The 22,036-nt window shown below is 37.0% G+C and overlaps 3 protein-coding genes and 1 pseudogene across 10 annotated transcripts in view; 3 read left to right on the top strand and 1 right to left on the bottom strand.

Moving 5' to 3' along the window:
• AP4S1 (adaptor related protein complex 4 subunit sigma 1) overlaps positions 1 to 11,372 on the bottom strand; it is a 39,501-nt gene extending 28,129 nt beyond the window's left edge. For 2 of the 4 annotated variants that reach the window (XM_039870480.1, XM_039870481.1), the window contains exon 1: positions 11,074 to 11,372. The gene's annotated coding sequence lies outside the window, so the exon portion shown is untranslated. Of the gene's footprint in view, positions 1 to 10,111; positions 10,245 to 11,073 lie in introns of those variants that run through there. The other 2 variants (XM_039870478.1, XM_039870479.1) reach the window with 2 other exon arrangements.
• Positions 325 to 443, top strand: LOC120608613 (uncharacterized; annotated as a pseudogene).
• Positions 3,987 to 5,080, top strand: LOC120608600 (small nuclear ribonucleoprotein G-like). Its single transcript, XM_039870530.1, has 2 exons — positions 3,987 to 4,035; positions 4,851 to 5,080. The coding sequence occupies exons 1-2, from the start codon at positions 3,987 to 3,989 to the stop codon at positions 5,078 to 5,080; spliced, it is 279 nt and encodes a 92-aa protein (XP_039726464.1).
• STRN3 (striatin 3) overlaps positions 10,103 to 22,036 on the top strand; it is a 77,943-nt gene continuing 66,009 nt past the window's right edge. The window contains exon 1 of one of the 5 annotated variants that reach the window (XM_039870473.1): positions 10,103 to 10,199. Coding sequence is in view for 4 of the 5 variants with exons in the window: in XM_039870468.1 (XP_039726402.1) it covers positions 10,676 to 10,957 (282 nt within the window). In the remaining variant the exon portion in view is untranslated. Of the gene's footprint in view, positions 10,200 to 10,430; positions 10,958 to 22,036 lie in introns of those variants that run through there. The other 4 variants (XM_039870468.1, XM_039870469.1, XM_039870470.1 and 1 more) reach the window with 4 other exon arrangements.

The raw sequence follows: 22,036 nt of genomic DNA, 5'->3' as shown, positions 1-22,036 counted from the left end.
ATAGAAAAGCTGCTCTTGGGCAAGTAATTGGACTCAACCTTCTCATTACCACACACAATGGAGATATTGATATGTATCTTTCAAAATCAAAATAAAATTTCTTCTTCTAAAATCATCTTACTTTTATTTGGTTTTAGTGTTGAGGGTAATTTATTTTAAAATTTAAAATCAAAAACTAAATTTTTAATTTGACACCAATTGGACATAGGTTAGAAATAGTGAAGAAACACCCCTGTATGGGCAATCTTATTCTACATTGTTCAGTTAAAATTAGCCACACGAATTAAATATTCGAGCTTAATTATTAAAAAAATCTTCATTGTAGTCTACAGCCATGCCACCCTGAAAATGCCCAATCTCATCTGACTTCGGAAGCTAAGCAGGGTCAGGCTTGGTTAGTACTTGGATGGGAGACCACCTGGGAATACCAGGTGCTGTAGGCGTTAAAAAAAAAAATCTTCATTGAATTTTTGGATTAAAAAGATGTCCAATATCTTAATTTTAGAGAAAAAGCAGAGGGGACCAGAGATCTAGAGGTCTCCTGGCTGGGATCCTCCAGAAGGAAACTAGGATCACTACATATTACTTCCCATTCCTATAAAATGGTGAATCAAATCTCCTCTGAAATTAGAAACATGTATTTCAAACCAGATGCTTTGGATTCTGATAAATTTCTGTATTTCTTAATTTTGTTAATTCTTGTTGGATATCTAATTTCTTGTGAAAACTGTGAAAGACATACAAAGATAGACTTTTCTTATACATTTTCCCTTCTCAAGAGTAGTGCTCTAATAGTATTGCATTAGCATTCAAATGACAAGCATGTAAGTGCTCTTATAGGGTCAAGTACAATGTTACAGATTTAAAATTTTCAAATCAAACTAAAGGAATTTAAAATTAAAATTTGATTTGCTGATGTCTCCTATAGTTTTGTGTCATATGAATAAAAAACTAACAAAACCTTACGGCGATGCAGAGAAATCTCACTTTACATAAAAAAGATTTCTGAGAAGTTGACTATAAATGGAATTTAAGTGCGATAATGGAATTATGGAAAATATTTCTGTAAAATAACCAGTAATTTATCTGCAATTAATTTGTTTCAACATTATAAAGTCATTTACTTCATATTACTGTTCATATTACCTGGGGAAAAAAATTAGTTACCATGTGAATTTTTTTCCTAAAAAACATACAAGAAAACAATACTATAAAACTAAAGCTAAGCATTAAAGGTATTACTTAAGATCTTCCTAATTAAAAAAAAAATCTTCCTAATTAGTGTGTCCTTAGTTAAAATCAAGTACTATTAAAAGCTACATTAATATTTTTGAATTCTGAAGATATCACTTAGAAAATTATAGCTACAATAATAAATTATTTTTGCAGATCATGACTCTAAAAGAAGCAATGAAACATAATTACTGTGTTAAACTTCAATTTCGGGATTCGTTTACTTACCTAACAGGATCTATCTTTTTTGTTAATGACATGGCCACTACTATCTCTAATTCAAATGATTAATTAATGCTCCCGATGTTTGATAGTGCTCATCAAAGATCTCCACTGCTATAACCTGAAAGGCATTATTGACTCTTTACAATATGATGTGTGAATATGACCTAACCAACCAACTCATGAAAAAAGATAACAGTAGAAAACATTTACACAGTGCTTACTAAACAGTCAGGCACTGTGTTGAATACTTTACCTACACTCATTTAATCTTCACAATAGCTCTACAAGAGACTGTTTTTATCCCTCATTTTACAGATGCGAAAACTTAGTTACTTGCCAAATGTCACTCAGTAAAATGGTGGAGGAAAGACCCAATTACTGTTAGGCTTGCTACAGCATCTGTGCTCTCACTCACTGATCTTTATCTCCAGGTTTGCCTCAAAACTCCAGTAATTCAATACAAAGAACTCATACGACTCAATAACAACAACAAAAAAAACCAAACGATCTGATCAAAAAATGGGCAGAAGACCTGAACAGACACTTCTCCCTAGAGGACATACAAATGGCCAATAAATATATTAAAAGATGCTCAACATCGTTAGCTATTAGGGAAATGCAAATCAAAACCACAATGAGATACCATCTCATACCTGTTAGAATATCTATAATCAACAGAACAAGTAATAACAAATATTGGAGAGGATGCGGAGAAAAAGGAACACTCATACACTGCTGATGGGACTGCAAATTGGTACAGCCACTATGGAAAATAGTATGGAGGTTCCTCAAAAAACTAAGAATTGATCTACCATATGATCCAGCAATCCCTCTACTGGGTATTTACCCCAAAGACTTGAAAACCCATATCCAAAAAGATATTTGCACACCGATGTTCTTAGCAGCACTATTCACAGTGACCAGGATATGGAAGCAACTGAAGTGTCCTATGATAGATGATTGGTTAAAGAAGCTGTGGTACATATATACAATGGAATATTAGCCATAAGAAGAGATGAAATACTGCCATTTGCGACAACCTGGATGGACCTCGAGATAATCACGCTAAGCGAAATAAGCCAGACAGAAAAAGTTGAAAATCACATGATATCACTTATATGTAGGATATAAACCTAAAAGCAACAAATGAACAGGACAGAGACTCAGGGACATGGACAATAGACTAGTGGTTACCAGAGGGTAGGGGGTGGGGGAAGAGGGAAGAGTGAGATGGGGTCAAATTATAGAAGTTTGGGGGAGGTAAGAATGGGCAAAGAGGGAGATCAAAATGACATGGCAGCTGAAGGAAACTGGACTCTGGCGGTGCAATCACATAATAGAATGTATAGATGTCAAATTATAATGTATGCCTCAAATTATACCTTATCAGGGCTAACCAATGTTACCCCAATAAACTCTAAAAAAAAAGACTCTAGTAATTCAGTGATGGCTGTAATAACATGGATGCACAAATTCCAACTCTCCATTCATTGGTGTCAACCTAGCTCTGAAACTCTATACACAAGCGTTTACTGGCTAATGTGGATATTCTGGTGGTTTCAATCTTGACCCTGGAGTGTATCAGAAAAGGTGCAGTTCTAACAAATGATTTAGTTTTAGTTGATATCAATATGGAGCCTAAAATGCCTGAGAAGTGGCTCAATTAGATAACGTAAAAATTTAGGACAGTAAAGCTCATACTACTACATTTACCATACCATATTTGTGATTGGACTTAAACTTCCAAAATTCTTATGTCTGATTGCTCTCCTAGTGAGCTCAGCTAACCTTGCTCTCTACCTCCAATGAATAAAGCATACCCGTATCTGAATTTGGTATCATTCTCGTTCAGATCAAATGTCGGTAAATGCAGAGTTTTTCAGATGGCCTGTTTGGCTGCCCTTTGCCCAGGAGCCTTTTTGCTTTTCTCAATTTCACAATAAAGTGTAGCAATGTTATAGTCCCTGTTGAAATTGTAAATGGAAGATTAAAGATGTCAGACAAGAGCCTGCCCAACTGTTGCTCAGAGGATATTCATACTTAAATTTACATTCATTTATATATCTCACAATCTCTGAATTAGCAAAAATGTCACAATTACTTTAATAGTGATCAAATAAAAGTATTTTAATAGCAAGGCTATAATAAATAACTTTAGGTTAATTAGCAGGCGATTTAAACTTTAAATGCCAAGGGAGCATTAAAGTGGCAATAAAGTAGTTTTGGGATCTCCCTGGATCCCCTTATGAAAAGAGTGAGAGCAACTAGGACAGAAAAAAAAAAAATTCTACAGGCAAATCTTTACCAAAAAGTAGGTAAAAAACATCCCCTGGAACTCTAGAACACTAACGGGTTGAATCAAACTACCCTTAGCAACGAGAAGTGGATGACCACAGCTGTGCTGGCAAAAGTGAAGGTTCAAAAAAGTGAAATTATAAGGGGCAAGGAACCCAGAAATCACCAAGTTATGATCCAAAGGAAGCCCCCCCACCCCTTGAAGTAAGAACCTCATATTGAATCTAAGAACCATGGTGGGAACTGAGAGGAGGGCTGGCAGAGTCCCTTTTGCCAATGAGTGTAAGAAAAGGTCCTATTCCAGTCGTGAAGGCCTGGAAACACCCAACGGAACCTTTTTTATAGAAGGACAGACCCTGTGCTACAGAGAAACTGTTGAGGGCAGAACACAACATATGCGTTAAAAGACAGCTGGCTAGCAGCTAAGGCTGACAATAGCTAGATCAGAGTGATCAAGTTTAGTACGTTACTAAAACTGAGATAACTAGACATTATGTGCTGCCTGGTGTGATACAACAGGAAGTACATTACATTCCCAATGAAGTAGTTTTGCCAAAAAACTTATAACCTGAATTGAACCTAGCCTCTACAGCTAACTCTAGTTTATAGAAAATACGGAGGAGAAAGGAATATGCTAAGTAATACCAGTAAATGGAATCCGCCAAATGTGGGAAATTCTTCAAGATAGATAACCTTGTTCTTCAACAATAAATGGCATGATGATGAAGAGTATAGGGAAGGCAAACCAAAAAAAAAAGAACTAAAGACATATCAGCTAAAGGAAATATGTAGATTTTTTTGGATCCTGATTTGAAATCATCAACTCTTTAAAAAAAAAAAAAAAACATTTTTGAGCTAATCAGAGGAAACTGAATATGGACTAGGTATTAGACTGTATTAAGAAATTACATTAATTTTATAGGTATGATAATGGTATTGTGGTATTTTTTTAAGGTCCTAATCTGTTAAAGATACTTAGAGAAGCATTTACCAATATCATATGATGTCTGGGATTTACTTAAAAACATCCCTGGGGCCTGCCAGTGTGAGGGAGGCCATAAATTCTGTTTCAAGGTGTCATTGAGCTTGTAGAATAGATGCTAGGAGCAAAGCTCACCCTTCTGAGTTGAAAAATTTTTGGACAAGAAGTTATCGATTGAAATTAAATGGTGACAGACGTGTCCAAGGAATATTTCAGGGATTTGATCCCTTTATGAATCTTATGATAGGTCAATGTGTGGAGACAGCAACTAGTGGGCCACAGAACAATATTGGAATGGTGGCAGTACGAAGAAATAGTATCATCATGTTAGAAGCCTTGGAATGAGTATAAACAAAGGCTGTGTTCACCAGAGAAATCAATTGCTTCCACATGTCCTCTCTTCAAAGGGCCCGTTTTACTATGATGTAAAAATGGGCTGCATACGTTTTCATATCAAACTTTTTGTTAAATATACTTTTTTAACAGTCAAAAAAAATCCTCACTGAAAAAAAGTACCATAGATAAGAATGGCAAAATCTTGATAATTGTTGATAATAGTAGTTCATTGGACTTGTTTTAGCATGACTAAAAGTTTTCAAAATAAAGTCTTAAGAAGTCTATGTACAATGTAATTTAAAATATCTGATTACTATATTAAAACCAATAAAACAAAAAGAGCAAAGGCAACAGGAGTTACTTTAAAACGCTTTAAAAAATTCTTCTATCTTTTTTTGTAGAGTATTTGCCATGTACTTTAGGTTAGTCTATTAAAAGAAGGACAAAACTTAAGGTTATCACTGTTTAAAAATGTTATTATAAAAAAAAGTTTTTGTAAATTCTTGCAAAATTTAAAACATTCTCCAAAGAGAACACTATCTGTAGCAGAGATTTCCCAGGAAGGTATTCATGTCTGGTATCATTCTTTGAACATTCTCCCCTGCTGCTCCTACAGGAAACAAATCACATTTCCAAGATTGTTAAATTATTACCTAGGAAAGCTTTGGCAATTTCCCATTCAGTCACATTTTCCAGTCATTTGGTTCTCATGTTTATATACTTAGTTGTTCACTTTTAGCCAATGTCCAGGAGGGACTCAGCTCCAGGGAATTCTTTGTTTTATTTCCTTCAATTTTGACATCTCTATGAGTTAGCTATTATATAATAGTATCACAGCCTACTGCTTTCTGACTCATATTACCCAGGAGACAATTCGGGAATGAACTTGGACTAGAATTTTGCATAGAATGCTGAGTTTCCTAAAGGTTTTGGTGCCTATTTGTCTATAATCTGTGAAGATCCTTTTTCTTTTCTTTACTACACAAAACGTTATTTGAATAGTTCAAGTGCCCTGCAATGTATTTCTACAATTTTCTTAGCTACGGGCAACTACTGTAATGAGAGGTAGATAGCTGATCTCATTTGGCAGGTCAAACCATGGAGCAAGTCAAAGCTGCCTCCTCCTCCTTTTCTGTTCCATCTACATTATACAGTTTGTTTCTTTGGTTTTTGAACACATGCCAACTCTTCTCAAAGATCTTCCTCTGGGCTCTAATATTCATTTGTTCTCTACATTTATAAATGTAAATACTACATAATTTACCTAAGTGACTGAATCACCTCAAAACTACCTAAAAAGGCTTCTTAAAGTGCAAATGACTTGGTGATTACTGTGTAACATATATAAAAGTCTAACCACTATGTTGTACACCTGAAACTAATATAATATTGTATGCCAACTATAATTAAAAATAAATTAAAAAAAAAAGTAAAAAATGAAAAGTGCATACAATTTGGGAACCAGAGAGAGCAATACTGAGCCCATTGACAGGACAGTAGGAGGCAGAATAGTGAAGGGATACTAACTTTTGTTTCCAGAAACACATACACACTCAGTGATGTAAGAGTGGAAACTGCTTCTTATTCTACTAAGGGACTGTGGAAGTGACCCAGAACTTTTATCTCAGCTTTTTCTTTTCCCTGTGAAGATAAGAATTTTTGTCACAACTTTTTCAGATGCTGCAAAAAGATTACTAGGATTTGTGAACCGGTTTGAGTTCTTTGTTAGAAGAATGTCAGGTACATAGTCAGCAAAGTCTAAAACTGGACGTTCAGGTGAGTAATTACAGGGCACCATATAGTTCTCAAAGGCAGAGTCAAAACTCTGTACATCAGATATAATAATTGGGAAGAAGGCATCTGAGTGTTAACTGCTCTGAACTTATCGAAAAGCCTGGAATTCCTTACCATACCTTTGCTGACATAATATATGTACATGATATATGACAAGTTCCTTTTTGATCAGACAGAATAAGCGCATAAGTGTCAAAGATTAGATAATGGGAAAGAAAAAAACACCCTAAAATCCTAAACTGATATAAAGAAAAATATAAATAGGCATTCCTTAAGATCATCAGTATTATATTGAAACTAAGAATCAATGGGTGTGGAGGAAGGGTGAATAGCCTGATGAAAGGAGAGAATAAATAGGAAGTTTCAAAGATGAGATTGAAAAGAGGAAATGACTCAGCCACAGTTTAGGGAGGGAGTTCCAGTTAGGTGAGTTGTAGGTGATAATAGGGTCTGAGGAAGCTCATAATCTGCAGAAGCCAAGATCCTAGGAGCTCATTGCAGATTGTTCTCAGGAGTCATGGACACAAAGCCCAATGTCAACAATGAAAAAAAATCCTCTCAATGGAGAAAATCTTGGTGTCCTTTACTTTTAATACTCATGGCAGTTCTGGTCATTGAACCTTAAGAGATAACTGGTATAATGGTAGCAAAAACAAAAAATGGTTTAAGTGAAAGAAAAATATTTATATTAGTCCAAATTGAAGTTATTCATCAAACATTTATTGGGAATCTCACTGACTCAAACACTGGAGGTACAGCTGCAAGCAAGAGGGGCATGGGTCCTGTCCCTCAGGGAGGCAATCTTGCAGATATATGACATGTCCAAGAAACATGGCCATTAATTGACATTAATAAAACCATGGTTAAAGTAAATGTAGACATGTTCAATTGGTATTCACATAGAGAGCACACTTGAAATTTTAAAAGAGACAGTTTTCAGACAGATCTGGACAGATATTGAGGAAGCCAGAGTGGTTTCTGTAAGTAATTTGCCTAAAAGTAGACTGGAAAGTCTGTGAGGGGAGAGTTTATGTCTGCTTGGTTCACAGTGGATCAGTATGGACTAGCAGAATATCTGAAAAGTAGTAGCCAATCAAAAAATTTTTTAAAAATAAATGAGTGAAGCAAAGATTTGTAGTACCTGTTATGTGCAGGTCTTGCTTTCACAGTGATTAGTATGAGTGTCACTGACCAGTATATAAACAATTTAAATACAATGTAATGGGTTTTAGGAGATAAGCATGTGATACTATTAAGATGAAGGTCTGTAAATAATTTAGGGATTTGGAAAGCTTCTTAAAGGAGGTAATACTTGAGCTGAATTTCAAAGAAAGAAGGTGAGAAAAGGCAACAGAGCACAGTATGTATTAAATTCCTATGAAATGAAACATCATTATGCACTTGAGGAACCCAAACCAGTTCGGTTTGGCTAGAGAGAAGAATGGGGTGCCATGATGGTGTGATGGTAGATTAGGCAATAGGGAGAATCTAGAATTTGAAGAACCTTTATATGCTATGAAAAATTGGGGCATTATTCTAAATCTGGTGATCACTAAAATATTTTAAGGGAATGACAGGATCAGAATTGCCTTTTGAAGATCACTCTGGCATCAGTGGTAGTGAGAGATGGGGGAAGAATAGAGGTGGGAAGGCTTAAACTAGACATGAATGAAGATAATGGACTAGATATGAAAGATGTTACTGTGAAAGAGATTGGATGTGGGGGGCTGAGTGAAAGGTACTAGAATGACAGCCAGGCCTCAGGTTTGGATGTAGTGCCACTTAATAAGATAGATAATAGAGAAGCAAGAGTTTTCTTTTATTTTTTGAAGATGAATGGGGAGGAAAAAAAAGATTAAAAATCCAGTCTTTACTTGATCTTGAGGTATATAAGTGTCTGTTCTGCTTCTTTTGATGCCAATATCATGGAGGTCAACCACACACCCTCTCACAAATGTTTCTTGTTGTATATAGGTCTGGAGGGAGCATGGGATTTCTCAATTTTATGTTGGGGCCCCCCCGAAAAGGAACAGATTTGAATAAGCAGATTGTATGTTGGTCGCTATAAAGTGGAGATACAGCTCTTTAATAATATGGAGAAATAGTTCTTTAAAATATGGAGAAATCGTTGTTAATAATACTGTGACCTAAGACCTTATTTCATATATAAATAAAACATGCAGCCTGGGTAACAAGTCTAATCTGCTTTCCATTAAAATTTGGTAACAGTAAAGCAGATATGATAGAATGATGTACTACTTTATCTCTTTGAAATTACACCCTGAGTGGTCATATATATTCCACAGTGAAATTTTTTAGTAGAGAAGAAAAAAAGTTTTAAATGTAATCCACTTAATATGTAATTTTCCTGCATAGCTGTAATTACTAAACCTCTTTTCCTTATTACGTTGTTGAATATTATTTTCGTCCTATTTTTCAACCAAATGGTTATTAGCTTTACTAAATTTTATCTATCTTAACTCTTAGGAACTAGTTCCTTAAGGATGTTTCCGGGAAACTAAGCACATAAAAACACAAATTCTGGTACGTAAAAGATTAACCTTGTCTTTTATGTGTGTATTGTAGTCACTCAAACAACATTTAATGACCCAAGAAAATATCTTTAGCCATTCATCTAAGATTCTAAGTTGTATTCACGAAGCTTTCATTTTGTTATTTCCATCAAAAGATTCTGGTATGAATGACAATACTGGTAAGCGCATTCACTTCTAAAACACCAAATTGTTAGTCTAATCATTCTCCAAAGTTATCTTTCTCTCTCTATCCACCATCTAAAGATCTAAACTTTTTCATTCCCTCTCCTCAAGGAAACAAAAAGCCCGGAAAACAATCTCCCCTGCTTTCCTCCCAAACACAATTCATCCCGGAATAAGGAGAGGGGAGCCAAAGTGGAACAAGTTGCGACGGACGACCGGGACCACAGAACCAGGATCAGAGTCCGCGCTCGAAACGTAGACGGGGAATCATCCATTACGCCTGGATCTGGGCTATTTGCCCAAAGAGAACGTCCCCAAAGCCCCAGGAACTGACCGGTGCTAAGAACCAGAAAAAGAGCGAGTGACAGGCAGAGAGGCCCGACCCTCTGGGACTGCCTGAAACACGCATGGAATGCAAAAGAATGTCAGGAATCTGGGACCGGCCGCGGCCGGCCAGGGCGACCAGCCAGGTTAAAACCTAGCTTCACCGGCAAGCACATCGCTGAGACCCTTGAGTGGGGAACGGTACCTCGGGGCTGACAGAGCGGAGAGAACTGATTATTGGGAAGCCAGAGACCAAATCGCTTCCAAAAGTTGGAATCAAGGGCCACTGTCCGGTACGATCCTCTCTCGACACCCGGAGCAAATCTGGGGGCGGGCCTAGGGGCGGGGCCAGAGCTCCTTCCCCGCCTCTAACGGCAACCCTGACGGCGCCCTCAGTGCGCCTGCGTAGGGTGAGGCCCGACTCTATTTGGCCACTGGGCGTGCGGCGGCAAAGGCGTTCTCTACCCGGCATGCTGCGCGGGAGCGGCGGGCTACGTCTATCCCCTTCCCAACGCTGCCCCCTTTTCCCCCTCCCGCCGCGGCCCCCCTTTTCCTAAAGTGTGAGTGAGACGGGCAGATGGAGGAGGGACTGTAATGGCGGCGGCCGGCAGCTCCCTGCTCTGACCCGCGGCAGGCATACAGCAACCACCCCCTCCCCGCCCCACTCCCAGCCGGCCTCCGCCCCGCCGACAGCGCGGGGCCAGCCTCCCCGGCCCTTCCCCCAGCCGTCGGCGTCTCGCCCTGCGCCCCGGCCGGGGCCCCACACACAATGGACGAGCTCGCCGGAGGCGGTGGTGGCGGCCCGGGGATGGCGGCCCCCTCACGGCAGCAGCAGGGACCTGGGGGGAACATGAGCCTTTCACCAGGGGGCAATGGAGCGGCGGGCGGCGGGGGTCCTCCGGCCTCCGAGGGAGCGGGTCCCGCGGCAGGCCCCGAGCTGTCCCGGCCGCAGCAGTACACTATCCCGGGGATCCTGCACTACATCCAGCACGAGTGGGCTCGGTTCGAGATGGAGCGGGCGCACTGGGAGGTGGAGCGGGCCGAACTGCAGGTACCTCGCTGGGGTCGGTGTGCGGGACGGCTGCGGCGGCGGTGTTCCCGTTGGGGGGTGGGGCCGGGCTCCTCTCGGTCGGAGCCTGCGGCCTTGGGGAGACAAGAGGAACCTACCTGTGCTGCTCAAGGGGCGTTGGTCCTGGCCACGGCTCCTCCAGAGTCCTCCTCCCCCTTTTCCGCAGAAGCTTGTTCCCCAACCCTCAGTAGCTGCGCGGTGCGGGCTACCTTGGGGCAGCCATTTTGGCTTTTAGCATGGCGTCTGCGGGGGCTCCTCCGGAGGCGGCCTGCCCGGGCCTTCGGGGCTTGGTGCTGAGCTCCTTTCTATGGGAGGGACCTGGGAGAGTCCGGTGTTGAGCTCCTTGGCACTGGGCTTGCTCTTGTTTGTGCTTCTTGAGATGAAGAACCCGAGGAGAGGGACTGGGATGGGCATTTTACCAGCTTTTCCCGGGTCACCCCCCCCTTTCCAATTTGGCACATTTGGCCCCCTCCCCTGGAGTTGGGATACCCTTGCCCCTTGACAGCCACGCTTCCTTCCAGGGCTGCTACCAAGCACAATGGCTTGCGGCTGACCTGTGAAGTTTTCATTTCCTACCGCTAACTTTACCTTCTTACCTGGGATGCTGCCTTATTCACTTATATTCCCTATCAGTTTTTCCTTACTTTAGTGACTGACTCATCAAGCCTCCATACAGGCATACCTCGGAGATATTGCGATTGGGCCCCAAAGCACCGCAGTAAAGCGAATGGCAATCCTTTTGCCAGTGAGGGTCTTGCCTTTAATTTGCAAAAAATCTAAAACACCGCAACAACTGCGAAGCGCAATAAAGCGAAGCGCAATAAAACGAGGTATGCCTGTACTGAATTTTTCTTTAGAGGGTACTCTTCAGCAGGTCTCCCTCTTCTGGGTCACATTCTTTACCTATAAAAAGCCAAACCAGACTATCTTTGTTGTCCTTGTGAAACAACTGAGAAAAGATTTAATATTAGCTGGAAGTAAGATGTCTCACGTTACTAACTTACAGAAGGGAAGCAAAGTTAACTATCAGGACCCTTCGTGATTAAGCCTAACTCGATGCTCTTAAGGTGAAGCTGATGGGCTGCTCTACCTGACTTTTGGCAGGTGTTGGTAGTTTAAGGGTTCATGTCTCGGATTTAAGAATGGCTACATCTTTTTAAAAGAATTCAACTTTTTTGGATATTTGTGTTTATTTTTAATCCTTTCCAGGTCAAATTTAGGCTTCAAAGCAAAAAAGCATGCACCTAAGTAGTGTTGCACCTGTTTTTCAGACTGACATATATTTAGAATGTAAGCAGTATTGTTCCCTGACATGTCATATATGCCTATGGTGAATAGTTAGGAAAATATTTTTAAAGAAGGAATATTGGATGAACTTAGAGTTTCTTCAAACAAATATATATCTCTTCAGTTTGATTTTGAACTAGTGAAGTTATATTTGTCTATAAAGTGGGTACAGTTAAACTTTTAGAAAGTAAGACTACTTAGATATTTTGACACTATCAAGTCTTGAAAACATTAATTATAAATTAACACTTATTAGTCATTTCGGTGTTTTAGAATTGTGCTTTGATATACTACTTGGCTTTTAAAAATACAACTTTCAAAAAGCTTAAGTCAAAATTGTCTATTGTTTTAACTCGTGTATACTCTGCTTTAAAATCTCTGGGATTTATGGAATTCTGTTGATACACAGCTTTCTACCATACCATGTTACAAACTTAATATTCTGTGTGAGTGAAGATAGTACAGCCTTTATTTTTTAAAGATTGCATTTACAAATGCAGTGAGGCTTGGGCTCACTAAATATTAAATACTTCACCAGTCCCTGACATAGTGTTTATGACTTTTGTACTGTTGTAGAAAAGCTTGGATTATACCATTTTTCAAGTTAGCAATTGCATTAGTCATGCATAAGCTTTGCTAATGTAAGTAGCTGAGAAAATGCCTTTGTTTTGTCTAAATTCGTAAAATATATACATTAATGATGTCTATATCGTCTGCCCAAGCTCTTGCTTTTCTGTTTGGTTCTTTTCTCCTTGACAGTAACAGAAAAGTCTCGTAAGGAAGATTTCCTTTTACTTGCTTGCTTTCAGTTGCTCTATTGGCATTGTAGTTCTGACATAGTCCTTCTCAACTTTTTGTTTGTTGCCTTATTTTGAAGTTCTACAATGTTTTTAGACTCTTAATTTGTTCCAGGGATTTTCATTATATCATACTGATTCTTTTGGAGTAAAACATTCGTGATTGTGTTTGTGTTTTATATGTATTTCTCTAAAAAAAATTTTTTTTAGTTACTTAGTTAATAGAATTTCAAGTTTGCTTCTGGAATACTGAATTCGCTTTATGCGTATTCGTCTCTAGTAAGATTGCTTAGTACACATTAGAAAAAAGTATATGCTGAGTAAAAATTTATTGGGAGGGTTTAAGTGAAGCATCAGTGGATTTAAACTGTAAACAAACTTATTATTATGAAAAATAAAAAATAAGACAACTTACATATCATTGTATACAGCCTTGGGTACACTGTTCATCTACACATATATATAAGTATTCAGTATTAAAACTATTCAGTAATGAATACAAAGAGTCTAAGGTCTACCTAATTTTGATGTAAAATTCCCATATGGAATCATGTTTTTCCTGGCTTTGGAAAGGACTTTAAATGGGAACTTTATAGTATGGTTCTTTTCTCTGTAAAGAAATTTGTGGTAAAGGTCTGTCTTAGGAACTTGGAACTAAACCAGAGAGCATGTCTTAAAGCTCTTTATCTTTGACAGTTCCTTGGATTGAGGTGAAGCTTTGTTAGTAAGGCCCTAGGACAGTGACTCCTAAATGAGAGTGCTAGTCAGAATCACTTGTAAAACTAAAAAATAGGCAGGCCTCTGCCTCATCCTCCAGAGACTTGGAAAAAATAGACTGTGATTTTGGCAGTTCATGTTATATAAAATTGTAACTGCCAGTTAATCAGCATTATAACCTTATAAGGTAGATATCATTCTAATTTTACAGATGAGGAGACAAACTTAGGTTAAATAACTTTGTCAAGGCCACCCAGCTAGAAAGTATCGTAGCTGTTATTTGAACCCAGGTTTCTCTGAATCCAAAGCCTGTGGTCTTATTACCACTCTTGTAACCACTGTGTTGTATTGCCTTAGCAATTTTCATAGAAATGGAATCTGTCCTATAATTCTTTGTCTACCATTATGTGGCATACACCACTTTAGTACACTTCAACAAAGCTTTTTGAGCCCCTATAATGTGTGACGTCTAGTTCATGTTTATTGCCAACATGTCTTTACAGTTTTCTCTGTAATTGATATGTAATATTTGCACGTCTATACAAAGCACTTGTTTGTCAACTATAAAAATATGATATAGATAATACATAGAAATTGTAGTTCAGAAGTTTGTATTCTAAAACTGCTAATCCTCCAGCAAATTAAAAGTTTTAATTAGTGTTTGTGTTTGCATATTGGCATACAGTTTAATAGGAGATATTTCGCTTACATATAACTTGATTTCTTCCTTTTAAGGGAGAGAACTTTGTTTCTGTGCACCCTTTTAATTTCAGCGTTTTCTTAGGATGGTCTAGAATAATGATTTGCAAATCACAGTGCCTTTTCTATTACAAGATTTTTATGAATCTTATATGAAACTACAAAAATAAGAACAGTATAGTGATTTTTCATAATGGTACTCCCTTTATTCTCACAATTTTAGCTTTCATAAAATTTTGCTGTTATGTAGTTTCCTATTTCAAATGATGGTGATAGTAAAAAATATTTTATAAGAGAATTAAGAGTCCGCAACCATATGCCATTCTCCCTGTTTCTTTTTGAAACCCTTAAAAACCAAATGACCACTAATCTAGAATTCTTTTCTCCTCCATTTACCCTTTATCCCTGCTCTATAATCTGCCTTTTTTGCTCTGCTCTTTCCTTAATACCCATCTGAACACTTTGTAGAACCCTGTTTTTTTCTGATGGTTGACCTTCAATGTGCCAACTCCTATGGCCTTCTTACTTACGATATGCATCTAACCAACACCGTCTGCTATTAACTGTTTCTTTACCTTCCACTCTTAATTCCCTATTTTTCCTTTGGTCCACTTATCACTTTTCTTCATGTTTTTCTCTCCTTTGTTCCCAGTTGATGTTACCTGGGGTTGTGGTTTTCTTCTTGTTTTCACTGTATATTTCATTTGAAATCAGTTTTCAACTATCACTTACCATCTTAATACCTAAATAATAAAACATTTATTATTTACCTTTGGCTATGTGTTATTCCAGTGCTTCAATATTCACTCATTTAATCTTAGAAACAACACATTGAGATTGGTACAATTGATTTTTTTATGTTGTTGGAGTTGTTTTTTGGGGGGGCACTATTGGGGCTCAGGTTAAGTAATCTGTGCAAGATGGTGCAGCTAAAAGGCAGCAGACTAGGATATAAACCTGGACAGGCTGCCTCTAGCGGCCATGTTCTTAACCACTTCTCTATTTTTGGCTTACTGATGTCTCAGACATATTTCTAACTTCCTGTTTAACTTTTCTACTTCAAATTCAATACATCCATTATTCATTTCATCTCTAATGACTGCCTCTTAAACCCCTATGAAACACACTTAACTTGCTCATTCTCCTTTATTCCGTTATTGTTAATGTTTATCATTATCCTTCTAATCACTAAATACGAGAGATCAGTGGGTCCTCCCCCTGTATATGTTGAGTCTTTGAGTTTTATTGATCTAGTGTAATTATTAAGTGAATATATTTGAGTGCTACTTTGTGGTAGGCCCTGGGTGTATAAATGGTGTTTGAAATAAGGATCTGGCCCTCATGGAGCTTGTCACTCTAGAAATAATGAAATATGGTAAACCAGAAATTAACCAGATACAAAGAAAAAAAATGATGGGGAAACCTTTGTAGATAACGGAATTTCAGATAAATAGTAATATTTATTGAGCGTTTACTACATGCTGAGTTATTTGAAATTCTAAATACATATCTTAGCTCATTGGGTGAATAAAAAATTTTGCCTAGAATGTCCATGAAACCTAACCACTCATCTAAAGAAATAACCCTAATTTAATCTGGTTTTCATTTCTTTACTATCATTGTGTTTAGGTTGCTCTTCCTGCCTGAATTCTCTGGAGTAATCTAACAGTTTCCCTCTGTCCACACCCTTCTCTTAACATTTTATCCTCTATATTGTAAATATGGTTGTATTACATATACCCTTGCTTTAATTTTTTATTATCTGTGATCTCTCACAAACTTGTCACTCATCTTAGTAGTGACTTATGATGACCACTCTTGTTTTACTTATACTTCTGCTCCTCACTATCCCAAATTATTTTGAAGCAAATCCTAGCAGCATGTTTTATCCATGAATATTTCAGTATATATCTAAAAGATAAGGACTTTTTAAAAGACAACAATAATACTATTATTGTAGTTGTATACCAAATTCTTAAGAAATATGAAATTCTTTAATATTATCAAATACCCACTGTTCAAATTTCTCATTTCCTCAGTTATCTGTGAACAGTTTGAATTAGGATCCAACTAACATTGTGATTGGAACCCTCTCCATCTTATTTGTCCATTCACTTATCGAGGGACACACCTTTGTTGTTTCTCAGTTTTGGCAATTATGAATAAACATCCATGTGCAGGTTTTTGTGTGGATGTAAGTTTTCAAGTAACTTAGATAAATAAAGTAAATAAATAAGGAGCTTGATTGCTGGATTGTATAAGAGCGTGGTTAATTTTTAAAAAACTGCTAATCAGTGTTCCAAAGTGGCTGTAACTTTGTGTATTCCCCCCAGCAATGAATGAGTTCTTCTCATCTTTGTCTGAATTTGATGTCAGTGTTTTGGATTTTAGCCATTCTAATAGGTTTGTAGTAGTATCTTGGTTTAAGTTGCAATTCCCTAATGGCATACAGTGTTTAGCATGTTTTCATATACTTATTTGCCATCTTTATATATTCTTTGATGAAGTGTCTGTTAAGGTCTTTGGCCCATTTTTAAATTGTAATTTCTGTATCTTTTCTCCTGACATTTATTTGGTATTTGGATGGAATGATGTTGGGCATTGTTTCCAGTCATTCATGAGTTATTGTTTAATAAATGGCAGCTACATTATTACTTATAACACTTAAGTATTTACGGTACAAGACTCTTAATGGCTTGATCTAAAGGAATGACTAACTGTAATATCACGTTGCCTGAGGCTCTCCTAGTTTAGCTACCAAAGGCAATGGTTAAATTTATTTTATATGGAGATACTTGTAAAGTCTTTAATTTTAAGAGAGAGAGAGACCTTTGGTTGCTCGCAAACCTAGTGAATAATCATCATCACCTGGGATGCTTTAAAAATACATATTTTCAGATTCTGTCCCTGGTCATTGTGATTTAATAGTTTGAGGTGGAACTTGTTTTTAAAGTGCGTATCTGCTCATTCTGATTATCAATCAGGTTTGGGAACCTACACGATCAGAGGCTCTAAATGGTATAATCCATTTCTCTAACCTCTTTCCTTTCATCATCCTTATTCTTCTATTGATATTTCAAACTTTAGAAACATATTACTCCCTTCTCTGCACTCACAGTGACTTGCACTTTGTAATCTTATGTTGTTGTACTTTTATTTTTTATTATTATTTTCACTCTTCTGCTTTCCAGTACATTGAAACCACTTGTTAACAGGAACTTTTTGAGTATGCTATGAATTTTTGTTGGTTTCCATAGAAACACACTGTGGTGTTCGGTTACATAGATGAAGGCGTTATATGTCCATAAGGAACTATTATGATCATTCACTAACATTTAATGAGCACTCTCTCTATGTTGGGACTCATTCTAATTTTCATACCATCCTTAGATCATAGGTAACAGTTAATTCCATTTTAGAGAGAAGGAAACGTGGACAAGAGGTTAAATAACTCACTCAACATAAAATAGTAGGTAATGAAGCCAGGAGCTGCTGAGTTGCTTTTGACCAATGTGTTTATGCCATCTTAAGGTAATAATACCAATACCCGGTGTTCATTGGGACCACCTAAGTGGTAAAAAATTGTAAACAAATGACTAATAGGCATGACAGGATTTTAAAGACTATATATAACTGAAGCAATTACAAATGTGTAGTGCAATTTTTTATCATCTTTAGATAGACTAAAAAGGTTTTTAAAGTTTTAATTAAAAATCAAACTTAACATTTTTCAGTAGGTAATGAATGCATGGTTCAAAATTAAGCCTTAATTAACTATGAGTCTGCTCACACTCCCACATTAGTAATCACTTTTATTAGTACTATAATGTATTCCCCCAGTGTTACTTTAGGCAGATAAAATATAAACAAATATATATATACTTATTTTCCTCCTTTTCAGATACAACAGTTTATAAACTATATACCCTATTTTTCACTTTTTCATCTAACTTTTTTTGGAGATCATTCTAAACCTGTTAATAGAGAGCATTCTCATTTTTTTTTTCTAACAGCTGCATAGTAGTCTATGTGGATGTGCCATAGTTGATTTAACTACTACTACACTGTTGTTGGACAGTTGCGTTAAATTTTCACAAAAAAGTTTGTAACTTCTTTCTTAACTGTATGAGCTACCAGACTTGCTTCCTCAAAACTATTTTATTGCCCTTTTTTTGTTTTGTTAGAGTTGTTATATATCTCTTTAGTTCTTGTGCGTTACGGTTTAAAGACTTTGTATACCCATTTCCTTAGATTTGGACATACAGTGGAGAAAGGGAAGAGTATGTAGTGTGAAAAAGTAAGAATATGTAGCATGAAAGGCCTGCTGATCATTTCCCAGCCTTTAATCCATAGGTTCCCTATGGTTTTAGCCATAGAGAATGAACAATTTTATTTGGTAGGGCAGCCACTTAAAGTCTCTTTTTCCTGTTTCTTCTTCACTGGTGTGGGAAATGGGTTGTTAGCAATCCCAGCAGAAATCTTTCTTTGTTCTGTAGATGTCCTCGTGGCCTGACTGCACGTCTGGTCAGCTTATTGCACTCTCTGAATGTAGCTTGATTTAACATTTTAGTTCTCTTGCCTCCTTCCTACATCAGAATGAAACTAGCCTGTGCATTTTTTTTTTTATTATAAGTATTCAAAATAATTTATTTCCCCCCTCCCCCAAAATAGAATGTAAGAGAAATCACAATTTCCAATTAAAATGAATCACTGCTTGAGATTAATGTACTGGGTCGGGGGCCTACTTTTCCTCTTAAATAATAATGATTTTATATGAAGAATGTTTAGTGACTTGGCATTGCTTATGATAAATTAAAAATAAAAGCAGAATTCTGTATCATGTGCTAAATCAACTATATAAAACATTGAAAAAGACTATAAATATTTTTAAATAACTAAGTTTTGGTTGATGGGATTTCGACAACTTCTGTTTTATTTAGGAAAAAACCAGTAGACACTCCATAGTAGGGTTTTTTTTTCTCTCTCTCTCTCTTTTTTTTTTTATGATGACATTGGTTAATGAAATCCAGTAAGTTTCAAGTGTACAATTCAACATTAAGGCATTGTGTGTTCACCGCCTATTATTAGATTTCTTTCTGTCACCACATATTTGACCCCTTTTACCCCACCTACCTACCACTTGTCTGTTGTCCATGTGCCTCTGTCCTGTCTGTTTGTTACTTTTAGGTTTATGTCCCACATATAAGTGATAGGTGATTTTCAACTTTTTCTATCTGACTTATTTTGCTTAGCATGATTATCTCAAGGTCCATCCATGTCGCAAATGGCAATATTTCATCTCTTCTTATGGCTGAGTAATTCCATTGTGTGTACCACAGCTTCTTTATCCAGTCATCTATCGTTGGACACTTTGTTTGCTTCCATGTCCTGGCCACATTAAATAATGCTTCTACAAACATCAATGCGCAAATATCTTTTCAGATATATGTTTTCAAGTCTCTGGGGTAAATACCCAGTAGAAGGATTGCTGGATCATATGGTAGATCAATTCTTAGTTTTTTGTGGAACCTCCATACTGTTTTCCATAGTGGCTGTACCAATTTGCAGCCCTACCAGCAGTGTATGAGTTTCTTTTTCTTCGCATCCTCTCCTACACTTGTTATTGCCTGTCCTGTTGATTATAGCCATTTTAGCAGGTGTGAGATGGTATCTCATTGTGGTTTTGGTTTGCATTTCTCTAATAGCTAGCGATGTTGAGCATCCCAACATCCTTTCATTTGTTTGTTGGTCATTTGTATGTCCTCTAGGGAGAAGTGTCTGTTCAGGTCCTCTGCCCATTTTTTTGATTGGATCGTTTGTTTTTGTTTGTTTGTTTGTTTGTTTGTTTTTACTGAGTTGCATGAGTTCTTTGTATGTTTTGGATATTAGACCCTTATTGGAGGTGTTGCTTGCAAATACATTTTCCCATTCGGATGATTGTCTCTTTACCTTGCTGATTGTTTCTTTTGCTGTGCAGAAGCTTTTTAGTTTGATATAGTCCCATTCATTTATTTTTGCTTGTTCCACTTTTGCCTTTCAGGTCAAATTCATAAAATCCTTTAAGTCAGAGTAGGTTTTTTTTTTTTTAAATTAAAATTGATGTTTCAGAAGTGGGTTTTTTTTATGCATATGTATAGTCGTTGAAAAATAATCATAAAACAGTAAGTCGAACATAGTATTTTTAACAAATTTATGCACTAGCTTATCTTTTCCCCATATCTTTTTTTACTGATTTCTTTAAAAAGTGTCAAATACCCTCTATTACTTACTAAGATTTTATTTTATGATTTTTAAAAATTTTGTGGTTGCATTTAGTTGCTTTTAAAGTTTTAATTTTAGTTTTTAATCTTAATTATTGTTAAAGCAATACATTTATTTGCAAAGCCACAGGAATATGAAAAATAGTGACTTTAAGTAATCTTAATCTCCCAGGAACAGCTACTAGTATATTTTGGGGTGTGTATTTTTATACATATACAACAGTGATTCTCAGTAGGGTGGAGGGTGGGGTGGATTTTGCTCCCATGGGACATTTGGCAGTGTCTGGAGACATTTTTGGTTTTCATAACCAGAATAGAGGTGCTACCGACATCTAGTGGATAGAGGTCAGAGATGCTGCTAAACATTCACAAGAGAGCCCCTCACCCCCCAGATAAATAATCTAGTCCAAAATGTCCAATAGTGCTATGGTTAGAAATCCTGATTGTAACTACAGTTGGCCCTTGAACAACACAGGTTTAAAATGGCACAGGTCCACTTACATGCAAATTTTTTTCAGTAATATAGTTGTCCTTCTGTATCCGTGGCTTTCACATCTGTGGATTCAACCAACTGCACATTGAAAACATTATTTTCCATCTGCAAATGTAGAGGACTGGCTATGCATTGTTCTATGCCATTTTAAATGAGAGGGACTTGAGCATCCGTGGATTTGGATATCCAAAAGAGTCCTGGAACCAATCCCACGCGGACACTGAGGGACACTGAAGTCTTCAGTGAGTCAGAAGTTATATGGGGATTTTTCCACTATGCAGGGGTCATCGCCCCCAAACCATTCATTGTTCAGGGGTCAGTTGTATATCTATACATGTGTGTTTATATAGATCATCTGTTCATTCATGTCCAGTGCTTAGAAAAAAATGCCTGGCAGTGAATATATTAATACAAATAAACATATTATAATTTATTTCAAATGTTCCATTTCAAAATATATAATTCTACCTCATTTTGTTTTAATGATGTTATAGTGTTAGGTTTATGAAATCCTGTCACTTGTCAAATTAATTTTGCTCAGAAAACACATACTCAAATATTAGAATGTTTATGGCAAGAATAGCTTGTCCTCTATCCTTCTTGTCCCTCTAGTTCAGCTTTTCAGAAGCAACCACTTTCAACTTTTCTCCAATATTTACATCTTTATTTTTAAATAATAGAATTATACAACTATTACTTGTTTCTGGCAATATTAAATATTACTTCTAATATCTTGTTATGGTAATTAAGGACTTATCACACTTCTTACATCTTTTCTCACCTTATTCTAATATTGGTGACTAAACTG

This window comes from Pteropus medius, unplaced genomic scaffold (genome assembly GCF_902729225.1).
Source record: "Pteropus medius unplaced genomic scaffold, Ma_sr-lr_union100, whole genome shotgun sequence".
Taxonomy (NCBI): Eukaryota; Metazoa; Chordata; class Mammalia; order Chiroptera; family Pteropodidae; genus Pteropus; species Pteropus medius.
Note: the sequence above shows the minus strand (reverse complement) of the source record. Positions and strands in the feature narration are given on the sequence as shown.

Bases quoted from the DNA above. Each gene is read 5' to 3' on its own strand.
- LOC120608600 (XM_039870530.1), top strand. From the start codon at position 3,987: ATGGTGGGAACTGAGAGGAGGGCTGGCAGAGTCCCTTTTGCCAATGAG. The intron at 4,036-4,850 runs GTAAGAAAAGGT...CTTGTAGAATAG, and splicing joins AGTCCCTTTTGCCAATGAGT to ATGCTAGGAGCAAAGCTCAC.